The sequence below is a fragment of the Microcaecilia unicolor genome, chromosome 3 (genome assembly GCF_901765095.1).
Source record: "Microcaecilia unicolor chromosome 3, aMicUni1.1, whole genome shotgun sequence".
NCBI classification, from domain to species: Eukaryota; Metazoa; Chordata; class Amphibia; order Gymnophiona; family Siphonopidae; genus Microcaecilia; species Microcaecilia unicolor.
This window is the reverse complement of record NC_044033.1, coordinates 531333410-531353024: the sequence shown is the minus strand read 5'-3', so window position 1 is coordinate 531353024 and position 19615 is coordinate 531333410. Positions and strand designations below refer to the sequence as shown.

General features: G+C 47.7%; 1 protein-coding gene across 2 annotated transcripts in view; it reads left to right on the top strand.

The window, feature by feature from the left end:
• The window catches only part of REV3L (REV3 like, DNA directed polymerase zeta catalytic subunit), a 567479-nt gene that overhangs the window by 182451 nt on the left and 365413 nt on the right, over positions 1 to 19615 (top strand). For both annotated transcript variants that reach the window (XM_030199216.1, XM_030199218.1), the window contains exon 10: positions 910 to 1038. In XM_030199216.1, coding sequence (XP_030055076.1) covers positions 910 to 1038 — 129 coding nt within the window. The remainder of the gene's footprint in view (positions 1 to 909; positions 1039 to 19615) is intronic.

Genomic DNA, 19615 nt, shown 5'->3' with positions numbered 1-19615 from the left:
CGTGGTAGGTAGGATCCAGCTGGTGGAAGGCAGGTGTAGTTATAAAAAGTGAAGAGATGATCTGAAAGATGTTTCTAGGCTCTAGCTGTCAAACTTCTGCAAAGGGGGGGGGGGGGGGGGGGTGCTCACTGTGTACCTTCCTCACTTGTTTATCCACTCTTAGGTGTGCTCTTGCTTTTTAAATAACATCACCCAGGCACTCAGTTTAACTGTATTTTACTGAACTGTAGTCTGCTCTACGGTATTGTGTAAGCCACATTGAGCCTGCGACTAGTGGGAAAATGTGGGGTATAAATGTGTTAAATAAATAAATCTTGTGTACACTATTGTTGTTATACCAAGCTGGTGAAAATTTAGTTGTTGTAGTGCCCCTGACGCAGCCCTTGCATGAGTGAAACACAGCCAGTGTTGGGTATTTTTTTGTGTCTTGTTTTTAGCTAATAAATGTTGAAGAAAAGAAAATTTGTCTGATCTGCTATTTTCGTCACCATCTTGGAGAACATCTACTGCAGGTGAATTACTTTTGCTTTCTGGCTAGTGCTTCCTGCTCTGGGCTCTGTCGGTGACATCATCATTATGAGGATTTAATTTCTGCTGTCCTCAGAGAACACCCGGGTTTGTGATGCTCTAAATAGTCTTTAACAATTTATGTAGTTTTATTTTTATTTAATGGAATTTGATGCCCCAGTTATACACCTAATCCTAAAACAGTACAAATAATAAATACACCTAATACGCAGTATGAATAAATACAGGTCCGCACAATGAAGTAAAATACATGCTTGAAAACCATATGTTATAAGTTTGAAACAGCATAGAAGATATGTGGATGAAGCTGGTGTTGGTCAAATAAAGCCTTGCATAAGCCTGTGGAGTTGTACTTTGAGTTGTTGCTGTCTTTTTGTTTAGTGAAAACTTGGAGGAATTCCAACAAACAGGAGGAAGCAGTAATCAATGAAGAAGCAATTCTAAATATCATGGAAAGCAGTCAGAATTTCCAGGCCTCATCTCAGAGACAGAGTCAGTCCCCAATTTTGAGTAAGTGATGTCACTGTGTACTTCATATGTGTGTATCTTAGAAGCTTAATATTTGTAAACATGTTTTGTATGCTAAGAGTCAGTGAGAAACTTTTCCCATAGTGCATATGTACATTACATAACTATTGCCACACTGGGACAGACCAAAGGTCCATCAAGCCCAGTATCCTGTTTCCAACAGTGTAACATACATAGTAACATAGTAGATGATGGCAGAAAAAGACCTGCACGGTCCATCCAGTCTGCCCAACTAGATAACTCCTATGTGCTACTTTTTGTGTATACCCTACTTTGATTTGTACCTGTGCTCTTCAGGGCACAGACCGTATAAGTCTGTCCAGCACTATCCCCGCCTCCCAACCACCAGCCCCGCCTCCCACCACCGGCTCTGGCACAGACCATATAAGTCTGCCCAGCACTATCCCTGCCTCCCACCACCGGCTCTGGCACAGACCGTATAAGTCTGCCCAGCACTATCCCTGCCTCCCAACCACCAGTCCCGCTTCCCACCACCGGCTCTGGCACAGACCGTATAAGTCTGCCCAGCACTGTCCCTGCCTCCCAACCACCAGTCCTGCTTCCCACCACCGGCTCTGGCACAGACCGTATAAGTCTGCCCAGCACTATCCCCGCCTCCCAACCACCAGTCCTGTCTCCCACCACCGGCTCTGGCACTCCTTTCAAAGACGAAAAATCTAATATCAATCTTTGCTTATTTCATGAATATAATCTCCTACTTGGAACGAGAAATAACTGACTTACACTATCTGAATTTAGCCTGGATACACTTTTAAAAACTAAGCAAGGGAGTCTAAAATGAATCCGACTCAACTTTAAGCCAGTGCAAATTGTTCAATAATGGGAGTAGCCTCAGTATATTTTCCCTTCCTATTGATTAGTCGAGCTGCAGTATTCTGGAGCAACTGAAGACTTCTTGCTTTGTTGACCCATAAGTGAACAGTACAATAATCCAGATTGGGTAAAAGAATTGACTGAGCAATAACTCTGAAATTAGCGGGACTGAAAACTAGATCTGATAGATCTAAGTTCACGCAATGCACAGAAAACTTTCTAACCAGTGCATTTACCTGATGTTCTAGAGTCAATTTAGAGTCTAGAATAATTCCAAGAACTCTTGACCTATCTTCAAATTTAAGAGTCTCTCCTGAATTTAAAGATACATTGGTTGACAAAGCTTGATGTAATTGGTCACCAAACCATAGTGTGGTCTTCTGAGTATTTAATTAAAAAAATGTAGTTTTTGCCCACTGTTCAACCATTGTAACCAAGCATTGTACATTCTGAATTGTATCATGTAAGGTGTTCAACCCTGGACATAATACAAATATCATCTGCATAACTCTGTGACAAAATATTCAAGGTCTCCAAAAACGTCTGTAAATGGCTTAGGAAAATATTGAATAATTGTAGTGAAAGAGGTGACCCCTGTAGAACACCACAAGTTGGCAGCCAATTTGAAGACAGTTGCTCATTGACACTCAGTGCATGACATCAGTGCACTTAATTAGAGGTGCTTAGTTATAGAATTTTCCTCTTAGTGTTTACAATTTGGCCCTGACAAATGGATAACTGATACATACACTGGCCACATTTATCCATTTTAATTAAAAGTTGGAGGCATTCTGGAGCTCACCAAATAGCAAAACAGAGGGACCAAAAGTACACAAACCGAGGAAGCAAAAAAAAAAAAATGTGCAAAACAAGGTCTCAAAAACTGGAACAGTGGTACAATCTTTAATGGAAGTTTCGAGAGAAGAGGGCATTTCTCTGGTAAGTGAACACTATTTTGCTTTGTGCTTTGGGAACTTAAAGATTGGGGTTTAAAGGAGGAATTGTAGGTTAGTGAAAAGCAAACTTTTCCTCCTTCCCCCATAAAAACGTCTACCAGTTGAGGTAGATGCTGAAGGCGCCCGGTGGGAGAATTTGTCGAAGGCAGTGTCCCGCTTGTGGAGTTCTACCACCTGTTTGACCCTTTCTCCAAAAATGTTATCCCCCCATCAAGGAGCATCCGCAATCCGCTGCTGGAGCCTATTCTCCAGGTCGGAGGCACGCAGCCATGAGAGTGTGTGCATCACCACACCTTGAGCAGCAGCGGCCAATCCAGGTCACAAATACCTGGCAAGATCCCGAAAAAGTTCAATACATTTTATGCTGCTTATCCCAGAAATAAGCAGTGGATTTTCCCTAGTCAATTTAATAATGGTCTATGGACTTTTCCTTTAGGAAGCTGTCCAGACCTTTTTTAAACCTCACTAAGCTAACCGCCTTTACTACAACAGGTCCTTCTGTAAGTCAGTGTGTTACTCTGTGATCTTTATTTTTGTAAGACCTTTACTGCATGAACTAAAAGACTCTTCGTATCAGACTAACATTCTTAATACTGTAGCAGCTCCTACAAGATTGAAAAACTTGAAAACATTAAGATGGAGTCAGCAGTCTTTTGCACTGAGTGCCACATGTATGAGTATCTCCCGGTTGGTTTGATGTCATATGTGTGTGCTCGATGCAAGGAGCTTCTAGACCTCAGAGAGTGTGTTCATTCTCTTGAGGCTAGAGTTGCAGACTTGGTAGAAATGAGGGAGATAGAGAAATACATAGACGAGACCTACAGGGATGTTGTAGAGAAGTCCCACCTCCAGTCAGGTAGCCTCTGTGCTGCCTTGGAGGAGGGAGGTCTCTGAGAAGGTGAAATAGGAAGTACTCCTGTAGCCAGGACCTGCACACCAGAGGATTTACTATCCTCTTGAACCGAGGATATGTCTCCAGTTACTGCCCGGAAGGGAAAGGATAGGACAGCTGTTGTAGTTGGTGATTCGATCATTAGACATATAGATAGCTGGGTGGCTGGTGGACAGGAAGATCGCCTGATGACTTGCCTACCTGATGCGAAGGTGGCGGACTTCATGCGTCACCTAGGGATTTTAGATAGTGCTGGGGAGGAGCTGGCTGTCTTGGTACATGTGGGTACCAATGACATAGGAAAATGTGGGAGAGAGGTTCTGGAAGCCAAATTTAGGCTCTTAGGAAGAAAGCTCAAATCCAGATCCTCTAGGGTGGCGTTTTCTGAAATACTACCCATTCCACGTGCAGGGCCCAAGAGACAGGCAGAGTTCCGGAGTCTTAATGCATGGATGAGACAATGGTGCAAGGAGGAGGGTTTTAGTTTTGTCAGGAACTGGGCAACATTCTGGGGAAGGGGGAACCTATTCCGAAAGGATGGGCTCCACCTTAACCGGGATGGGACTGGGCTGCTGGCATCATCATTTAAAAAAGAGATAGAGCAGCTTTTAAACTAGGAACTGGGGGAAGGCTGACAGTCGCACAAAAGCGTATGGTTCGGAATAAGATATCTTGCAAAGATATCGCCCAAACAGGGAAGACAGGGTTTCTTGATAGTGAGATTGCAAAAGATACTGTAGTTGATTCAATGTCCTTAAATTAAAATAATAAAAACCAGATAAAAGATAGTAAAATAATACTGTTAAGTAATCAACATGATGTGATAAGGAATAACAAGTCTTGCTTGAAGTGTCTATATGCAAATGCTAGGGACCTAAGACATAAGATGGGAGAATTGGAATTTATTGCACTGAATGAAGAAATAGACATAATAGGCATCTCTGAGACCTGGTGAAAGGAGGATAACCAGTGGAATACTGACATACCGGGGTACAAATTATATTGTAGTGATAGAGTGGACCGGATTGAGGGAGGAGTAGCATTGTAAGTTAACGAGATGCTTGAATCAAATAGATTGAAAATTCTGCAGGAAACAAAAGACCTCTTGGAATCATTGTGGATTGAAATTCCATGTGTAAAGGGGAAAAGGACGGTGATAGGAGTGTACTACCATCCAGGATGAGCAGATGGACGCAGTCATGTTAAAGGAAATTAGTGAGGCAAATAAATTAGGCAACACAATAATAAAGGATTTTAATTACCCCCCATATAGTCTGGGTTAAGGTAACATCTGGGCACGCTAGGGAGGTAAACTTCCTCGATGAAATAAAGGACAGCTTTATGGAGCAGCTGGTACAGGAGCCGACGAGAGAAGGAAAAATTCTAGACTTAGTCATTTGTGGAGCGCATGATTTGGTACGGGAGGTAGCGGCCCGGGGGCCGCTTGACAACAGTGATCATAATATGATCACCTTTGAAATTTGCTTTCAAAAAGGTAAGCATAGGAAGTCAAATATGTTAGTGTTTAACTTTAAAAATGCTATGATAAAATGAGAAGAACGGTAAAAAAAAAAAAAAAACTTAGAGGAGCGACTGATAAGGTAAGAAACCTACAACAGGTGTGGATGCTGTTCAAAAACACTGTCCTGGAGGCCTAGGCCAAACATATTCCACGTATCAGAAAAGGAGGACGGAAAACCAAACGACAGTCGGCGTGGTTAAAAAGTGAGGTAAAGGAGGCTATTGGAGCTAAAAAGGAATCCTTCAGAAAATGGAAGAAGGAACTGAATGAGGAAAATAAGCAGCATAAGGAATGTCAAGTCGGATGCAAAGCGCTGATAAGAAATACACCTAGCCACACTCTTCCTGTTGCGGACACCCTGAAACTCCTAGGTGTTACAATTGACCGAAATCTTACCCTAGATAGCCATGTGAAAAATGTTATAAAGAAGATGTTCCATGCAATGTAGAAGCTTAGAAGAGTGAAACCCTTCTTCCCAAGGGAGGTATTCCGCAAGCTGGTGCAATCATTGGTACTGAGCCATCTGGACTATTGTATTTCCATTTACGCAGGATGCAAAGCACAAACCATTAAGAAACTCCAGACTGCCCAGAACACCGCAGCCAGACTCATATTCGAAAAAACGAAATATGAAAGCACCAAACCCCTTAGAGAAAAATTACATTGGCTTCCATTAAAAGATCAAATTGCATTCAAAATCTGCACCTCTCATAAAATCATTCATGGAGAGGCCCCATCATACATGTCAGACCTAATAGACTTACCAGCACGAAATACAAAAGGTTCATCACGTACTTTCCTAAACATCCACTACCCCAATTGCAGAGGACTTAAATACAAATCAATACATGCATCTAGCTTCTCCTACCTCTGCACACAATTATGGAATGAACTACTGAATACCATAAAAACTATACATGACTTGACAACCTTCCGGAAGTTACTGAAGACGAATCCTCCATAATGACTTGACTCCTAATCTACACCAGAACCAACCAATATTGATCTCTTATAATTTGATTACTTTAATCACATTATCATTATTGAACATTATATCTTATCCTGCTCTTACTTATATGTATTGTATTATTTATGTATTTACCCTAATTTACCTGATATTATTCGCACCTTAATTGTAACAATATGCCGAGCTTCTTATTCTGTTAATGGTGATCACCATTGCGACATAATATAAGCCACATTGAGCCTGCAAATAAATAAATAGATTTTGAAAGAAAGATAGTGTTAGAGGCAAAAACTGATAGTAAAAATTTTTTTATATACATTAAAAGCAGGAAACCAGCAAAAGAATAGGTTGGCCTGCTGGATGACCGGGGAGTAAAAGGGGCGATCAAGGAAGACAAAGAAATAGCAGAAAAACTAAATGAGTTCTTTGCTTCGGTCTTCACCGAGGAAGATTTGGGTGGGATACCGGTACCGGACAGGGTATTCGAAGCTGAAGAGTCGGAAAAACTTCTTGAAATATCTGTAAACCTGGAAAACGTAATGGAGCAGTTCTGCAAACTGAAGAGTAGCAAATCTCCTGGACCGGATGCATATTTATTTATTTATGGGATACAAATGCAATAAATAAATATTCACCCTAGGGTACTGATAGTGTAACGCCGATATTTAAAAAAGGTTCCAGAGGACACCCGGAAAATTATGGACCGGTGAGTCTGATGTCGATGCCGGGCAAAATGGTAGAGACTATAATCAAGAACAAAATTACAGAGCATATTCAAAAGCATGGACTAATGGGACAAAGTCAACATGGATTTAGTGAAGGGAAGTCTTGCCTCACCAATCTGCTGCATTTCTTTGAAGAGGTAAACAAACGTGGACAAAGGTGAGCCAGTTGATATTGTGTATCTAGATTTTCAGAAGGCGTTTGATAAGGTCCCTCATGAAAGACTACAGAGGAAATTAGAGGGACATGGGATCGGAGGTAGTGTCTTACTGTGGATTAAAAACTGGTTGAAAGATAGGAAACAGAGAGTAGGATTAAAAGGTCAATATTGCAATGGATCGGTGCTGGGACCTCTGCTTTTTAACATATTCATAAATGACCTAGAGATGGGGGTAATTAGTGAGGTAATCAAATTTGTCGATGACACAAAGTTATTCAAAGTAGTCAAATCGCAGGAGGATTGTGAAAAACTACAAGAGGACCGTACGAGAATGGGATACTGGGCGTCTAAATGGCAGATGACGTTTAATGTGAACAAGTGCAAAGTGATGCATGTGGGAAAGAGGAACCCAAACTATAACTACATCATGCAAGGTTCAGTGTTGGGAGTCACGGACCGAGAAAGTGATCTAGGTGTCATCGTTGATAATACGTTGAAAACATCTGCTCAATGTGCTGCTGCGGCTAGGAAAGCAAATAGAATGTTGGGCATCATTAGGAAAGGGATTTAAAACAAAAATCAGGATATTATTCTGCCATTGTATCGCTCCATGGTGTGACCGCACTTCGAGTATTGTGTTCAATTCTGGTCGCCACACCTCAAAAAGACATAATGGAATTGGAAAAGGTGCAGAGAAGGGCGACAAAGATGATACAGGGGATGGGACGACTTCCCTATCAGGATAGGCTGAAGAGGCTGGGGCTCGTCAGCTTGGAGAAAAGGCGGCTGAGGGGAGATATGATAGAGGTCTATAAGATAATGAGTGGAATGGACCAGGTCGATGTGGAGCATCTGTTTACACTTTCCAAAAATACTAGGACAAAAAGGTATGCGATGAAGCTGCAGTGTGGTAAATTTAAAATGACTCGGAGGAAATTTTTCTTCACTCAACGCGTAGTTAAACTATGGAATTCGCTGCCGGAAAAGGTGGTTAAGGACGTCAAAAAAGGGTTGGACGGCTTCCTGGAGGAAAAAGCCATAGAATGTTATTGAATGGACGAGGGAATAATACAGTTTTTCTAGGATGGGCAGGACAAAATTGCTTGTTCTTTTGGTTGCTGTCGGTGACAGGGTGCTGGGCTCGATGGACCCTTGGTTTGTCCCAGCATGGCGATGCTTATGCACTTATGTAGTTTTGACCAAGGGGACTGGAAGATAAGTGGTGTGATTGCAGCCATGTCTGTGTTTAGTGAGTATCTTAAGTAGAAAGAATCATTGGCAATAACATCTCACATATTGCTACCAAGCACCTAAAAATGTTAGGTTCTTTGTACTGTTTAGTATATTTTTAATTCAGAGGTGTAGCCAGGTTTTGACATCAGGGGGAGCAGACTTTTCTAAAATAGGTGCCAGTGCAAGGCTGAAGGGCTGGGAGAGAGGGGAGGGTTAAAATCCTCATAGGCATATGCAGTCAGTGACTCATCTGTTTGGGGAGGCTAGGCTGCGGTTGGGGAGGGGAACTAGTTAAAATCCTTAGGGTGGTGGCAATACCCATGTAAGCATAAGCAGTAAAGGGATGGATAGAGGTACATTTGAACACAGCAGTGAAGGACCCCTTCGCTGTCTCTCTGGTGCATATGCACCAGCTATTTCCCCCTAGTGTCTCTATTACTGATGGTATTATGCACACTGAATACACTCCAGAGAATTATATGCCAAAAACATCCAAATAATGTACCACAATAATGCAAATTATTAAACAGAACAGATTTTGCAGTAGTCTGGAAATATATGTAGGTACTTTAACACTGGGCTCCTAGTCAGTCCTAGCTCCCAGTCCAGCATCTTCTTGTTGGCTACGTGAACAGTGGGATTCAGCAGAACTGTAACAGAAATGTTATGGTTACTGGCAACCATAAAAGAGCCTATCAGATTTTTTAGTAAGTTGCCAATTGGCCAACAGGCTTTAGATCTGCTGGTCTTTAGTTTACTGTAGAGTTATCAAACATGTTTGGATAAAGTATTATTTGTATTAACTGTTATCTAATGGGTTAGAGAAGTGGACTGAAAACCAGAGAAGCCAGGGATCACATCCCACTGCTGCTCCTTGAGAACTTGGGCAAGTTATTTAACTCTGCATTGCCTCCTGTACAAACTTAGACTGTAAACCTCTAGGGACAGGAAAATACCTGTTGTACATGAATGCAACTCACCTTCAGCTACTACTATGAGAGGTATTAAATACAAACCCAACATCCTGTACCAGGCATATTGTGAAGTAATATAAAAATCTACAAAAGTCATTGCGAAACTGTGAGCAACTCTACCATACCATAATAGCACTAACATCTAGAAATCTCACAACAAGGGTCTAGGGTCTTCCTAGGAAAAAGCAGCAACATAAATATTGTAGTGGGCACTAGAACATCAGTATACCTATTGAAAAAGATTAACAAGCCAGATTAATACAGACTGATCCTACACAGACATTCAGTGCTTAACAGAATACCTAGCCTCCTTCACACACAGAGAACATACAGAATAAGTAACCATAACCTAAAAATATAAATATATAGACAAAAATTAATCTGAACCTCCAAGAAGCCAGACATTGCATACATAGCAACACCAGAAAAAAAGAAACAGTGATGTGTGCAAAACAAAGATAGCAGCTGCAAATTTCCAAAACTGATATATTCCAATCACTACTTTAGAAATATACAAATAAATCAAAAAACAGAACATAAGGTGATATATTGTCATTGCACTAACTTAATACTTTTTTTGATTAGCTTTCAAAGACCAAAACTTCTTTCCTCAGGCCAGGGTGGTATAATGCTTTTATGGTATACTGTCCTGACCTGAGGAAGGTGGTTTTGGCCTCTGAAAGCTGGTCAAAAATATATTAAGTTGGTCCAATAAAAAGTATTGCCTAATTTTCCATTACAGCATTAGTGTCTTTTTCTCTTCTACCCATCCAGCATTGTGATCTCTGTCTCTCTTCCCCCATCTATCATTGCTCTCTCTCTCTTCCACCCAATTCAGCTTCACCCCATCTATCTCTCATCCCATCCACCATCTCCCTGTCTCTCTCTCTTCCCCCATCCAGCATTTCACCCTCTTCCTCCCTATCCAAAATCACCCCCTCTTTCCTCCCCCATACAGCATCACCTTGTCTGTCTCTCTTCCCATGCACCATTATCTTCTCTCATTCCCCATCCAGCATCTCTTAATCTTCCTCCCCATCCAGCATCATCCCAAATCCGCTTCCATCATTATCCTGTCTCTCTCCCCCCCTCCACCATCACTATCCTGTCTCTCTCTCTCCTCCCCCCCCCCCCCCCCACCATCACTATCTCTCTTCTTCTCATCCAGTATTACTCTCTCTCTCTCTCTCTCTCTCTCTCTCTGGTGCCTTTGTCTCCCCCCCCCCCCCCCAATCAAGTATCACCCCCATATCTCTCTCTCTCTACCTTTACTCTCTCTTTCTCTGCTATCCCATCCAGCATAGTGCAGTCTGTCCCCCCCCCCCCCCCAATCAAATATCACCCCATATCTCTCTCTCTCTCCCCTACCCCATCCAGCATGGTGCAGTCTCTGTCTGTTCTCCCCATCACTTGTCTCTCTCATCAAGCATCACCTCATTTCTGAATCTCTTATCCCTTTTGTCTGTCTCTTCACCAACATTCAACGTCATCCCCTTTGTCTCTTCCCCTTTCTCTCACGATCATCTTCTTTAGCATCTTTCAAGTTCGGCGGAAGAGCAGCGCGGTATTAGCAAACAAAGTGAAAGCATATGCGGGACCATTTTCCTGCGTGCGGGCGCATGCCGCTGCTGCAGTCACGCTTCCTCTGACCCAGGAAGCTGCATCAGTCACACAATTCACAACTAACAATCGATGAGTACCTGTGCCAGGCGCCGCCAACCTGAGCAAAAACAACAGCCTCCTCAGCAGCAAGCAACATCATGGCTGGGAGCTGGGCGGCCACAGCTCTGGGAGGAGGACCAAAAATGGAGACAACAGACAAGCATTGAGGGAGGGAAGCGTGGGGGAAAAACAAAACAGCCCCTGCACTTGTCACAGCCAATGCATGCATGCCTCCCCTGCAGTCAGCGAATAAGATTGCATTACACTTGGGCATGCCAATAGCATGTCCAAACTCGGAACAGGGGCACGTATGCCTGAACCGCGAGTTGGAAAGTAGCGTAGGGGAAAGATGAGATCAGAGAGGGGTGTGCAGCGTGACCGGCAGAGCAGCAGCGATGCATACAGGAAAATGGTCCCGCGTGCTTTCACTTTGTTCTTACATCTGATACCGCTGCTGCTCTGCCGCTGAACTTGAAAGCTGTAAGAAGATGGTCAGGAGAGAGGAGAGGAAGAGAGACCCGTGAAGGGAGTGGGTCCAGCAGCAAAATAGGCGCCGTTTTTATCCAAATCTGTTTGGGGGAGTGGTCGCTCCGCCCCCCCTAGCTACGCCACTGCTTCCATCCGTCTACCCCCCTCTCCCGATACTTCCATCCAGTGTCTCTCTATCTCCTTCTTTCCATCCACGCCCGCCCACCCAACACAGACCTGCCAAGTCTCCCGCGAAACATGCGGCGCCAGCTTCCATTTCCGGCCATTGCTGCTTCTCCTGTTGAGCAGCAGCGGCTGCTACAAAAACAAAAAGAACTCATTAAACCACCAGAAATGTTTTTAAAAAGCAAGCGCGGCACCACAGGCAGCCATCAGACATTGACTGTCGGCTCTGCAGCCACTCCTCTCATGTTGCTGCGCTCCTCCGGGGTTCTGCTCCAGGGGCAGTGACATGAGAGGCGAGAGGAGAGGCTGCAGAGCCAACAGCCAATGCCTGATGGCTGCCTGTGGTGCCACGCTTGCTTTTTAAAAACATTTTTGTTGGTTTAATTAGCTGTTTTTGTTTTTGTAACGGCCGCTGCTGCTCAACAGGAGAAGCAGCAGTGGCCGGAAATGGGAGCTGGCGCCGCGTGTTTCGCGGGAGACTTGGCAGGTCTGTGTTGGGTGGGTGGGCCTGGAGGGAAAGTGGCTGAGCGGATGGAGGGGGGAGCGGCGGCGACCTTGGGGGGGGGGGGGGGTAGAGGGGTGAGCGGCGGCGGTGGCGACCTCGGGGAGGGCATGGTGGCAGGGGCCCGGCCCCCCAGGGGCAGCCTGGGCCCGGCCCAGTCTCTCGGCGGCCCTGGGTGGAGATGTTGGTGCGTGTGGAGGAAGGGCTGAAGCTGCTCCTGCAACGTTCCAATGTCTCTCACTGCGTTCGTGACATCAGAAGATGGTTACGATCCCAGTGAGACACATTTGAGCGTTGAAGGAACAAATTATTATATTAGATTTATTAGGATTTATTTACCGCCTTTTTGAAGGAATTCACTCAAGGTGGTTGTAAATTCAAACTAGGCCTGTGAGATCAAAGTCTTCCCAGTGTACCTGAATGTAACTCACCTTGAGCTACTAGTGAAAAAAGGTGTGAGCAAATTCTAAATAAATAATAAATAGAGAAACAAATGGCTGCACTTAACACTTCTGTGTGAAATTCTTGGAGACAGTGCATAGGTTTCCTTTAGTTTTAAGGAATCCGGTCAAATCACAGCACAAACAGTATTAATTACCCTAATGACCAAATTTAAACAATTGATTGCAACCGGCACCAATATACTCCTCTTACAATTTGACATGTCAAGTGCCTTTGATATGGTTGACCACGGAATCCTATTTGCGTTACAAGACGTATGAGGAGAGACTTGCGGACCTGAACATGTATACCCTGGAGGAAAGGAGGAACAGGGGTGATATGATACAGACTTTCAAATATTTGAAAGGTATTAATCCGCAAGCGAACCTTTTCCGGAGATGGGAAGGCGGTAGAACGAGAGGGCATGAAATGAGATTGAAGGGGGGCAGACTCAAGAAGAATGTCAGGAAGTATTTTTTCACGGAGAGGGTGGTGGATGCTTGGAATGCCCTCCCGCGGGAGGTGGTGGAGATGAAAACGGTAACGGAATTCAAACATGCGTGGGATAAACATAAAGGAATCCTGTGCAGAAGAAAGGGATCCTCAGGAGCTTAGCCTAGAATGGGTGGCAGAGCTGGTGGTTGGGAGGCGGGGCTAGTGTGGGCAGACATATACGGTCTGTGCTGGGGCTGGTGGTTGGGAGGCGGGACTAGTGCTGGGCAGACTTATACGGTCTGTGCCAGAGCCGGTGGTGGGTGGCAGGGATAGTGCTGGGCAGACTTATACGGTCTGTGCCAGAGCTGGTGGTGGGAGGCGGGGTTGGTGGTTGGGAGGTGGGGATAGTGCTGGGCAGACTTATACGGTCTGTGCCAGAGCCGGTGGTGGGTGGCAGGGATAGTGCTGGGCAGACTTATACGGTCTGTGCCAGAGCTGGTGGTTGGGAGGCGGAGTTGCTGGTCGGGAGGCGGGGATAGGGCTGGCCAGACTTATACGGTCTGTGCACTGAAGAGGACAGTACAAATAAAAAAAAGTAGCACATATGAATTTATCTTCTTGGGCAGACTGGATGGACCGTGCAGGTCTTTTTCTGCCGTCATCTACTATGTTACTATGTATTACACATTCTTGAATATTTTGGCATCGGAGGCAACGTCCTAAACTGGTTCAAGGGGTTCTTAACCTTACGCTCATATCAGGTCACATCAAATTCAACTACGTCTGCTGCATGGACACCTGAGTGTGGAGTACCGCAGGGATCCCCCCTTTTGCCAACTATTTTCAACCTAATGATGATCCCCTTGGCAAAACTTCTATCAAACCATAACCTTAACCCAAACATTTATGCTGATGATGTAACGATATTTCTCCGAGGACAAGCAGGCTGCTTGTTCTCACTGATGGGTTGACGTCCTCGGCAGCCCCCTCCATCGGAAAGTTTACTAGCAAAGGCCTTTGCTAGTCCTCGCGCGCCCATGCGCATGCGCGGCCGTCTTCCCGCCCAAAACCGGCTCGAGCCGGCCAGTCTTCTTTCGTCCGCACTCGGTACGGTCGTGTTACGCCGTTCGTGCCCCAGAGAGTCGACCTCGCGCGTCCTTTTCGACGTGTTTTTGTCCTTTTTTTCCTTGAGAAAAGTTTGGGAAGCGCTCCGGTAGTATTCCGGAAGACCCTTTCGGGTTTTCTGCCCTTCCCGTATTTCTTAGTTTTTGCCCCGTAAGTTTTCTTTCGTTGTCGGGGTAGGCCTCTTTTGGCCTCGGTCGAGATTTTTCTCCCTCTAAATTTTGGTGCTTCAATTTTCGCCATTTCGGCTTTTGATTTCGCCGGCGTGATTTTTCCGCCCATGACATCGAAGCCTTCCAGCGGCTTCAAGAAGTGCACCCAGTGCGCCCGGGTAATCTCGCTCACTGATAGGCACTCTGCTTGTCTTCAGTGTCTAGGGGCCCAGCACCGCCCTCAGAACTGCAGTCTGTGTTCCCTGTTACAAAGGCGGACTCAGGTAGCGAGATTAGCCCAGTGGAACGTTTTGTTCTCGGGCTCTTCGTCGGCATCGGCACCGGAGGCATCGAGTGCATCGACGTCGTCAGCGTCCGGACCATCTTCCTTGGCTGCCGCTCCATCGACTGCATCGAGGCATCGGACCTCTGCATCGGCGCCGAGGCATCGGGCGACTGTATCGACGTCGGTGGTACCGAGACTTCGTCTGCTGATGTCGTCGGACGGAGGTGCATCGTCAGGAGTGCAGGTGAGGGCTGTCCATTCCCCTGCTGGTGGCGGTGAGCCTTCGGGTGGGTCTCCTCCTACCCTGAGGGCTCCTGCGGTACAGCCCCCCCGGGATCGACCCTCTTTGGTCTCGGCCCCGAGGAAGCGACGGATGGATTCTACGTTCTCCTCGTCGGTGCCGGGGAACTCCGGTGACATGCTTCGGAAGAAGTCGAAGAAGCATCGACACCGGTCTCCTCCCCGCGTCGGCACCGAGAGCTCTGGGTCGCCGAGGGATTCGGCACCCAGCAGGCATCGGCACCGAGAGGACCGCTCACCCTCTGTTCAGGAGGTGTCGATGCGCTCCACTCTGCACAGCCCGGAACAGCCTCCTCGCCCGGAACAGGTTCTGACGTCGACGCCTGCATCGACCTCTCAGCCTTTCTCTGCAGCCGCTCTAAACGAGAGCCTCCGGGCCGTTCTCCCAGAGATTCTGGGAGAGCTGTTGCGCCCTAACCCCTCCGGTACCGGCGGTGCTTGCGCCTCCGGTACCGTCGAGCGTGGCGCCGGCTGGCCCATCGCCCAGGTTGAGGTCCCCGACGTCGGTACCGCGTGCGGTGCCGACCGCGGCCACCTCCCAGGAAGGCTCCCCGACTACGTCGGCGGAGGGAGCTTCGCCGATGCGGGCGAGGGAGTCTACCTCTCGACGCCCCCACCGTGGACGGGGTTCCACCGAGTCGAGCAGGGCGAGGTTGCAGACACAGGTCCGTGAACTTGTGTCTGACACCGAGGGTGAGGCCTCGTGGGAGGAAGAGGAGGACCCCAGATATTTCTCTGACGAGGAGTCTGAGGGTCTTTCTTCTGATCCTACTCCCTCTCCTGAAAGACAGCTTTCTCCTCCCAAGAGTCTGTCTTTTGCTTCCTTTGTCCGGGAGATGTCTACGGCCATCCCCTTCCCGGTGGTTGTGGAGGACGAGCCCAGGGCTGAAATGTTTGAGCTCCTGGACTATCCTTCTCCACCTAAGGAAGCGTCCACTGTTCCCTTGCACCATGTCCTGAAAAAGACATTGCTTGCGAACTGGACCAAGCCACTAAGTAATCCCCACATTCCCAAGAAGATCGAGTCCCAGTACCGGATCCATGGGGACCCAGAGCTGATGCGCACCCAGTTGCCTCATGACTCTGGAGTTGTGGATTTGGCCCTAAAGAAGGCTAAGAGTTCTAGGGAGCATGCTTCGGCGCCCCCGGGCAAAGACCCTAGAACCTTAGACTCCTTTGGGAGGAAGGCCTACCATTCTTCTATGCTCGTGGCCAAGATCCAGTCTTACCAGCTCTACACGAGCATACACATGCGGAACAATGTGCGGAGGTTGGCGGGCTTGGTTGATGCTCTTCCCCCTGAGCAAGCCAAGCCTTTTCAGGAGGTGGTCAGGCAGCTGAAGGCGTGCAGAAAATTCCTGGCCAGAGGAGTTTATGACACTTTTGATGTTGCGTCCAGGGCCGCTGCTCAAGGTGTGGTGATGCGCAGGCTCTCATGGTTGCGTGCCGCCGACCTGGAGAATAGACTCCAGCAGCGGATTGCGGACTCGCCTTGCCGTGCGGACAACATTTTTGGAGAAAAAGTCGAGCAGGTGGTAGAGTCTCTCCACCAGCGGGACACCGCATTCGACAAGTTCTCCCGCCGGCAGCCTTCAGCCTCTACCTCTACAGGTAGAAGATTTTTCGGGGGAAGGAAGACTGGTCCCTATGCTTCTGGTAAGCGTAGGTACAATCCTCCTTCCCAACAGCCTGCGGCCCAGGCTAAGCCCCAGCGCGCTCGCTCTCGTCAGCAGCGTGCGCCTCAGCAAGGCCCCGCGGCTCCCCAGCAAAAGCAAGGGGCGAGCTTTTGACTGGCTCCAGCAGAGCATAGCCGACATCCAAGTGTCAGTGCCAGGCGACCTGCCGGTCGGGGGGAGGTTGAAAGCTTTTCACCAAAGGTGGCCTCTCATAACCTCCGACCAGTGGGTTCTACAAATAGTCCGGCAAGGATACACCCTCAATTTGGCCTCAAAACCTCCAAATTGTCCACCGGGAGCTCAGTCTTACAGCTTCCAGCACAAGCAGGTACTTGCAGAGGAACTCTCCGCCCTTCTCAGCGCCAATGCGGTCGAGCCTGTGCCATCCGGGCAAGAAGGGCTGGGATTCTATTCCAGGTACTTCCTTGTGGAAAAGAAAACAGGGGGGATGCGTCCCATCCTAGACCTAAGGGCCCTGAACAAATATCTCGTAAAAGAAAAGTTCAGGATGCTTTCCATGGGCACCCTTCTCCCCATGATTCAGCAAAACGATTGGCTATGCTCTCTGGACTTGAAGGATGCCTACACACACATCCCGATACTGCCAGCTCACAGACAGTATCTGCGATTTCAGTTGGGCACACGCCACTTCCAGTACTGTGTGCTACCCTTTGGGCTCGCCTCTGCTCCCAGGGTGTTCACGAAGTGCCTAGCTGTGGTAGCAGCGGCACTTCGCAGGCTGGGGGTGCACGTGTTCCCATATCTCGACGATTGGCTGGTGAAGAACACATCCGAGGCAGGAGCCCTGCAGTCCATGCAGATGACTATTCGCCTCCTGGAGCTACTGGGGTTTGTGATAAATTACCCAAAGTCCCATCTTCTCCCAGTGCAGAAACTCGAATTCATAGGAGCCCTGCTGGATTCTCGGACTGCTCGCGCCTATCTCCCAGAGACGAGAACCAACAACTTGTTGTCCCTCGTCTCGCGGGTGCGTGCGTCCCAGCAGATCACAGCTCGGCAGATGTTGAGATTGCTGGGCCACATGGCCTCCACAGTTCATGTGACTCCCATGGCCCGCCTTCACATGCGATCTGCTCAATGGACCCTAGCCTCCCAGTGGTATCAGGCCGCTGGGGGACTAGAGGACGTGATCCACCTGTCCACGAGTTTTCTCAAATCCCTGTATTGGTGGACGATTTGCTCCAATTTGACTCTGGGACGTCCCTTCCAAATTCCTCAGCCGCAAAAAGTGCTGACCACGGATGCGTCTCTCCTGGGATGGGGAGCTCATGTCGATGGGCTTCACACCCAAGGAAGTTGGTCCCTCCAAGAACGCGATCTACAGATCAATCTTCTGGAGATGCGAGCGATCTGGAACGCTTTGAAGGCTTTCAGAGATCGGCTGTCCCACCAAATTATCCAAATTCAGACAGACAACCAGGTTGCCATGTACTATGTCAACAAGCAGGGGGGCACCGGATCTCGCCCCCTGTGTCAGGAAGCCGTCAGCATGTGGCTCTGGGCTCGCCGTCTCGGCATGGTGCTCCAAACCACATATCTGGCAGGCGTAAACAACAGTCTGGCCGACAGGTTGAGCAGGATTATGCAACCTCACGAGTGGTCGCTCAGTTCCAGGGTAGTGCGACAGATCTTCCAAGCGTGGGGCACCCCCTTGGTGGATCTCTTCGCATCTCGAGCGAACCACAAAGTCCCTCAGTTCTGTTCCAGGCTTCAGGCCTCCGGCAGACTAGCATCGGATGCCTTCCTCCTGGATTGGGGGGAGGGCCTGCTGTATGCTTATCCTCCCATCCCTCTGGTGGGGAAGACTTTGTTGAAACTCAAGCAAGACCGAGGCACCATGATTCTGATTGCTCCTTTTTGGCCGCGTCAGATCTGGTTCCCCCTTCTTCTGGAGTTATCCTCCGAAGAACCGTGGAGATTGGAGTGTTTTCCGACCCTCATCACACAGGACGAGGGGGCGCTTCTGCATCCCAACCTCCAGTCTCTGGCTCTCACGGCCTGGATGTTGAGGGCGTAGACTTTGCCTCTTTGGGTCTGTCAGAGGGTGTCTCCCGCATCTTGCTTGCTTCCAGGAAAGACTCCACTAAGAGAAGTTACTTCTTCCATTGGAGGAGGTTTGCCGTCTGGTGTGACAGCAAGGCCCTAGATCCTCGCTCTTGTCCTACACAGACCCTGCTTGAATACCTTCTGCACTTGTCTGAGTCTGGCCTCAAGACCAACTCTGTAAGAGTTCACCTTATTGCAATCAGTGCATACCATTACCGTGTGGAAGGTAAGCCGATCTCAGGACAGCCTTTAGTTGTTCGCTTCATGAGAGGTTTGCTTTTGTCAAAGCCCCCTGTCAAGCCTCCTACAGTGTCATGGGATCTCAATGTCGTTCTCACCCAGCTGATGAAACCTCCTTTTGAGCCACTGAATTCCTGCCATCTGAAGTACTTGACCTGGAAGGTCATTTTCTTGGTGGCAGTTACTTCAGCTCGTAGAGTCAGTGAGCTTCAGGCCCTGGTAGCCCAGGCCCCTTACACCAAATTTCATCATAACAGAGTAGTCCTTTGCACTCACCCTAAGTTCTTGCCAAAGGTCGTGTCGGAGTTCCATCTGAACCAGTCAATTGTCTTGCCAACATTCTTTCCCCGTCCTCATTCCTGCCCTGCTGAACGTCAGCTGCACACATTGGACTGCAAGAGAGCATTGGCCTTCTACCTGGAGCGGACACAGCCCCACAGACAGTCCGCCCAATTGTTTGTTTCTTTTGATCCCAATAGGAGGGGAGTGGCTGTAGGGAAACGCACCATATCCAATTGGCTAGCAGATTGCATTTCCTTCACTTACGCCCAGGCGGGGCTGGCTCTTGAGGGTCATGTCACGGCTCATAATGTTAGAGCCATGGCTGCGTCGGTAGCCCACTTGAAGTCAGCCTCCATTGAAGAAATTTGCAAAGCTGCGACGTGGTCATCTGTCCACACATTCACATCTCATTACTGCCTGCAGCAGGATACCCGACGCGACAGTCGGTTCGGGCAGTCAGTTCTTCATAACCTGTTTGG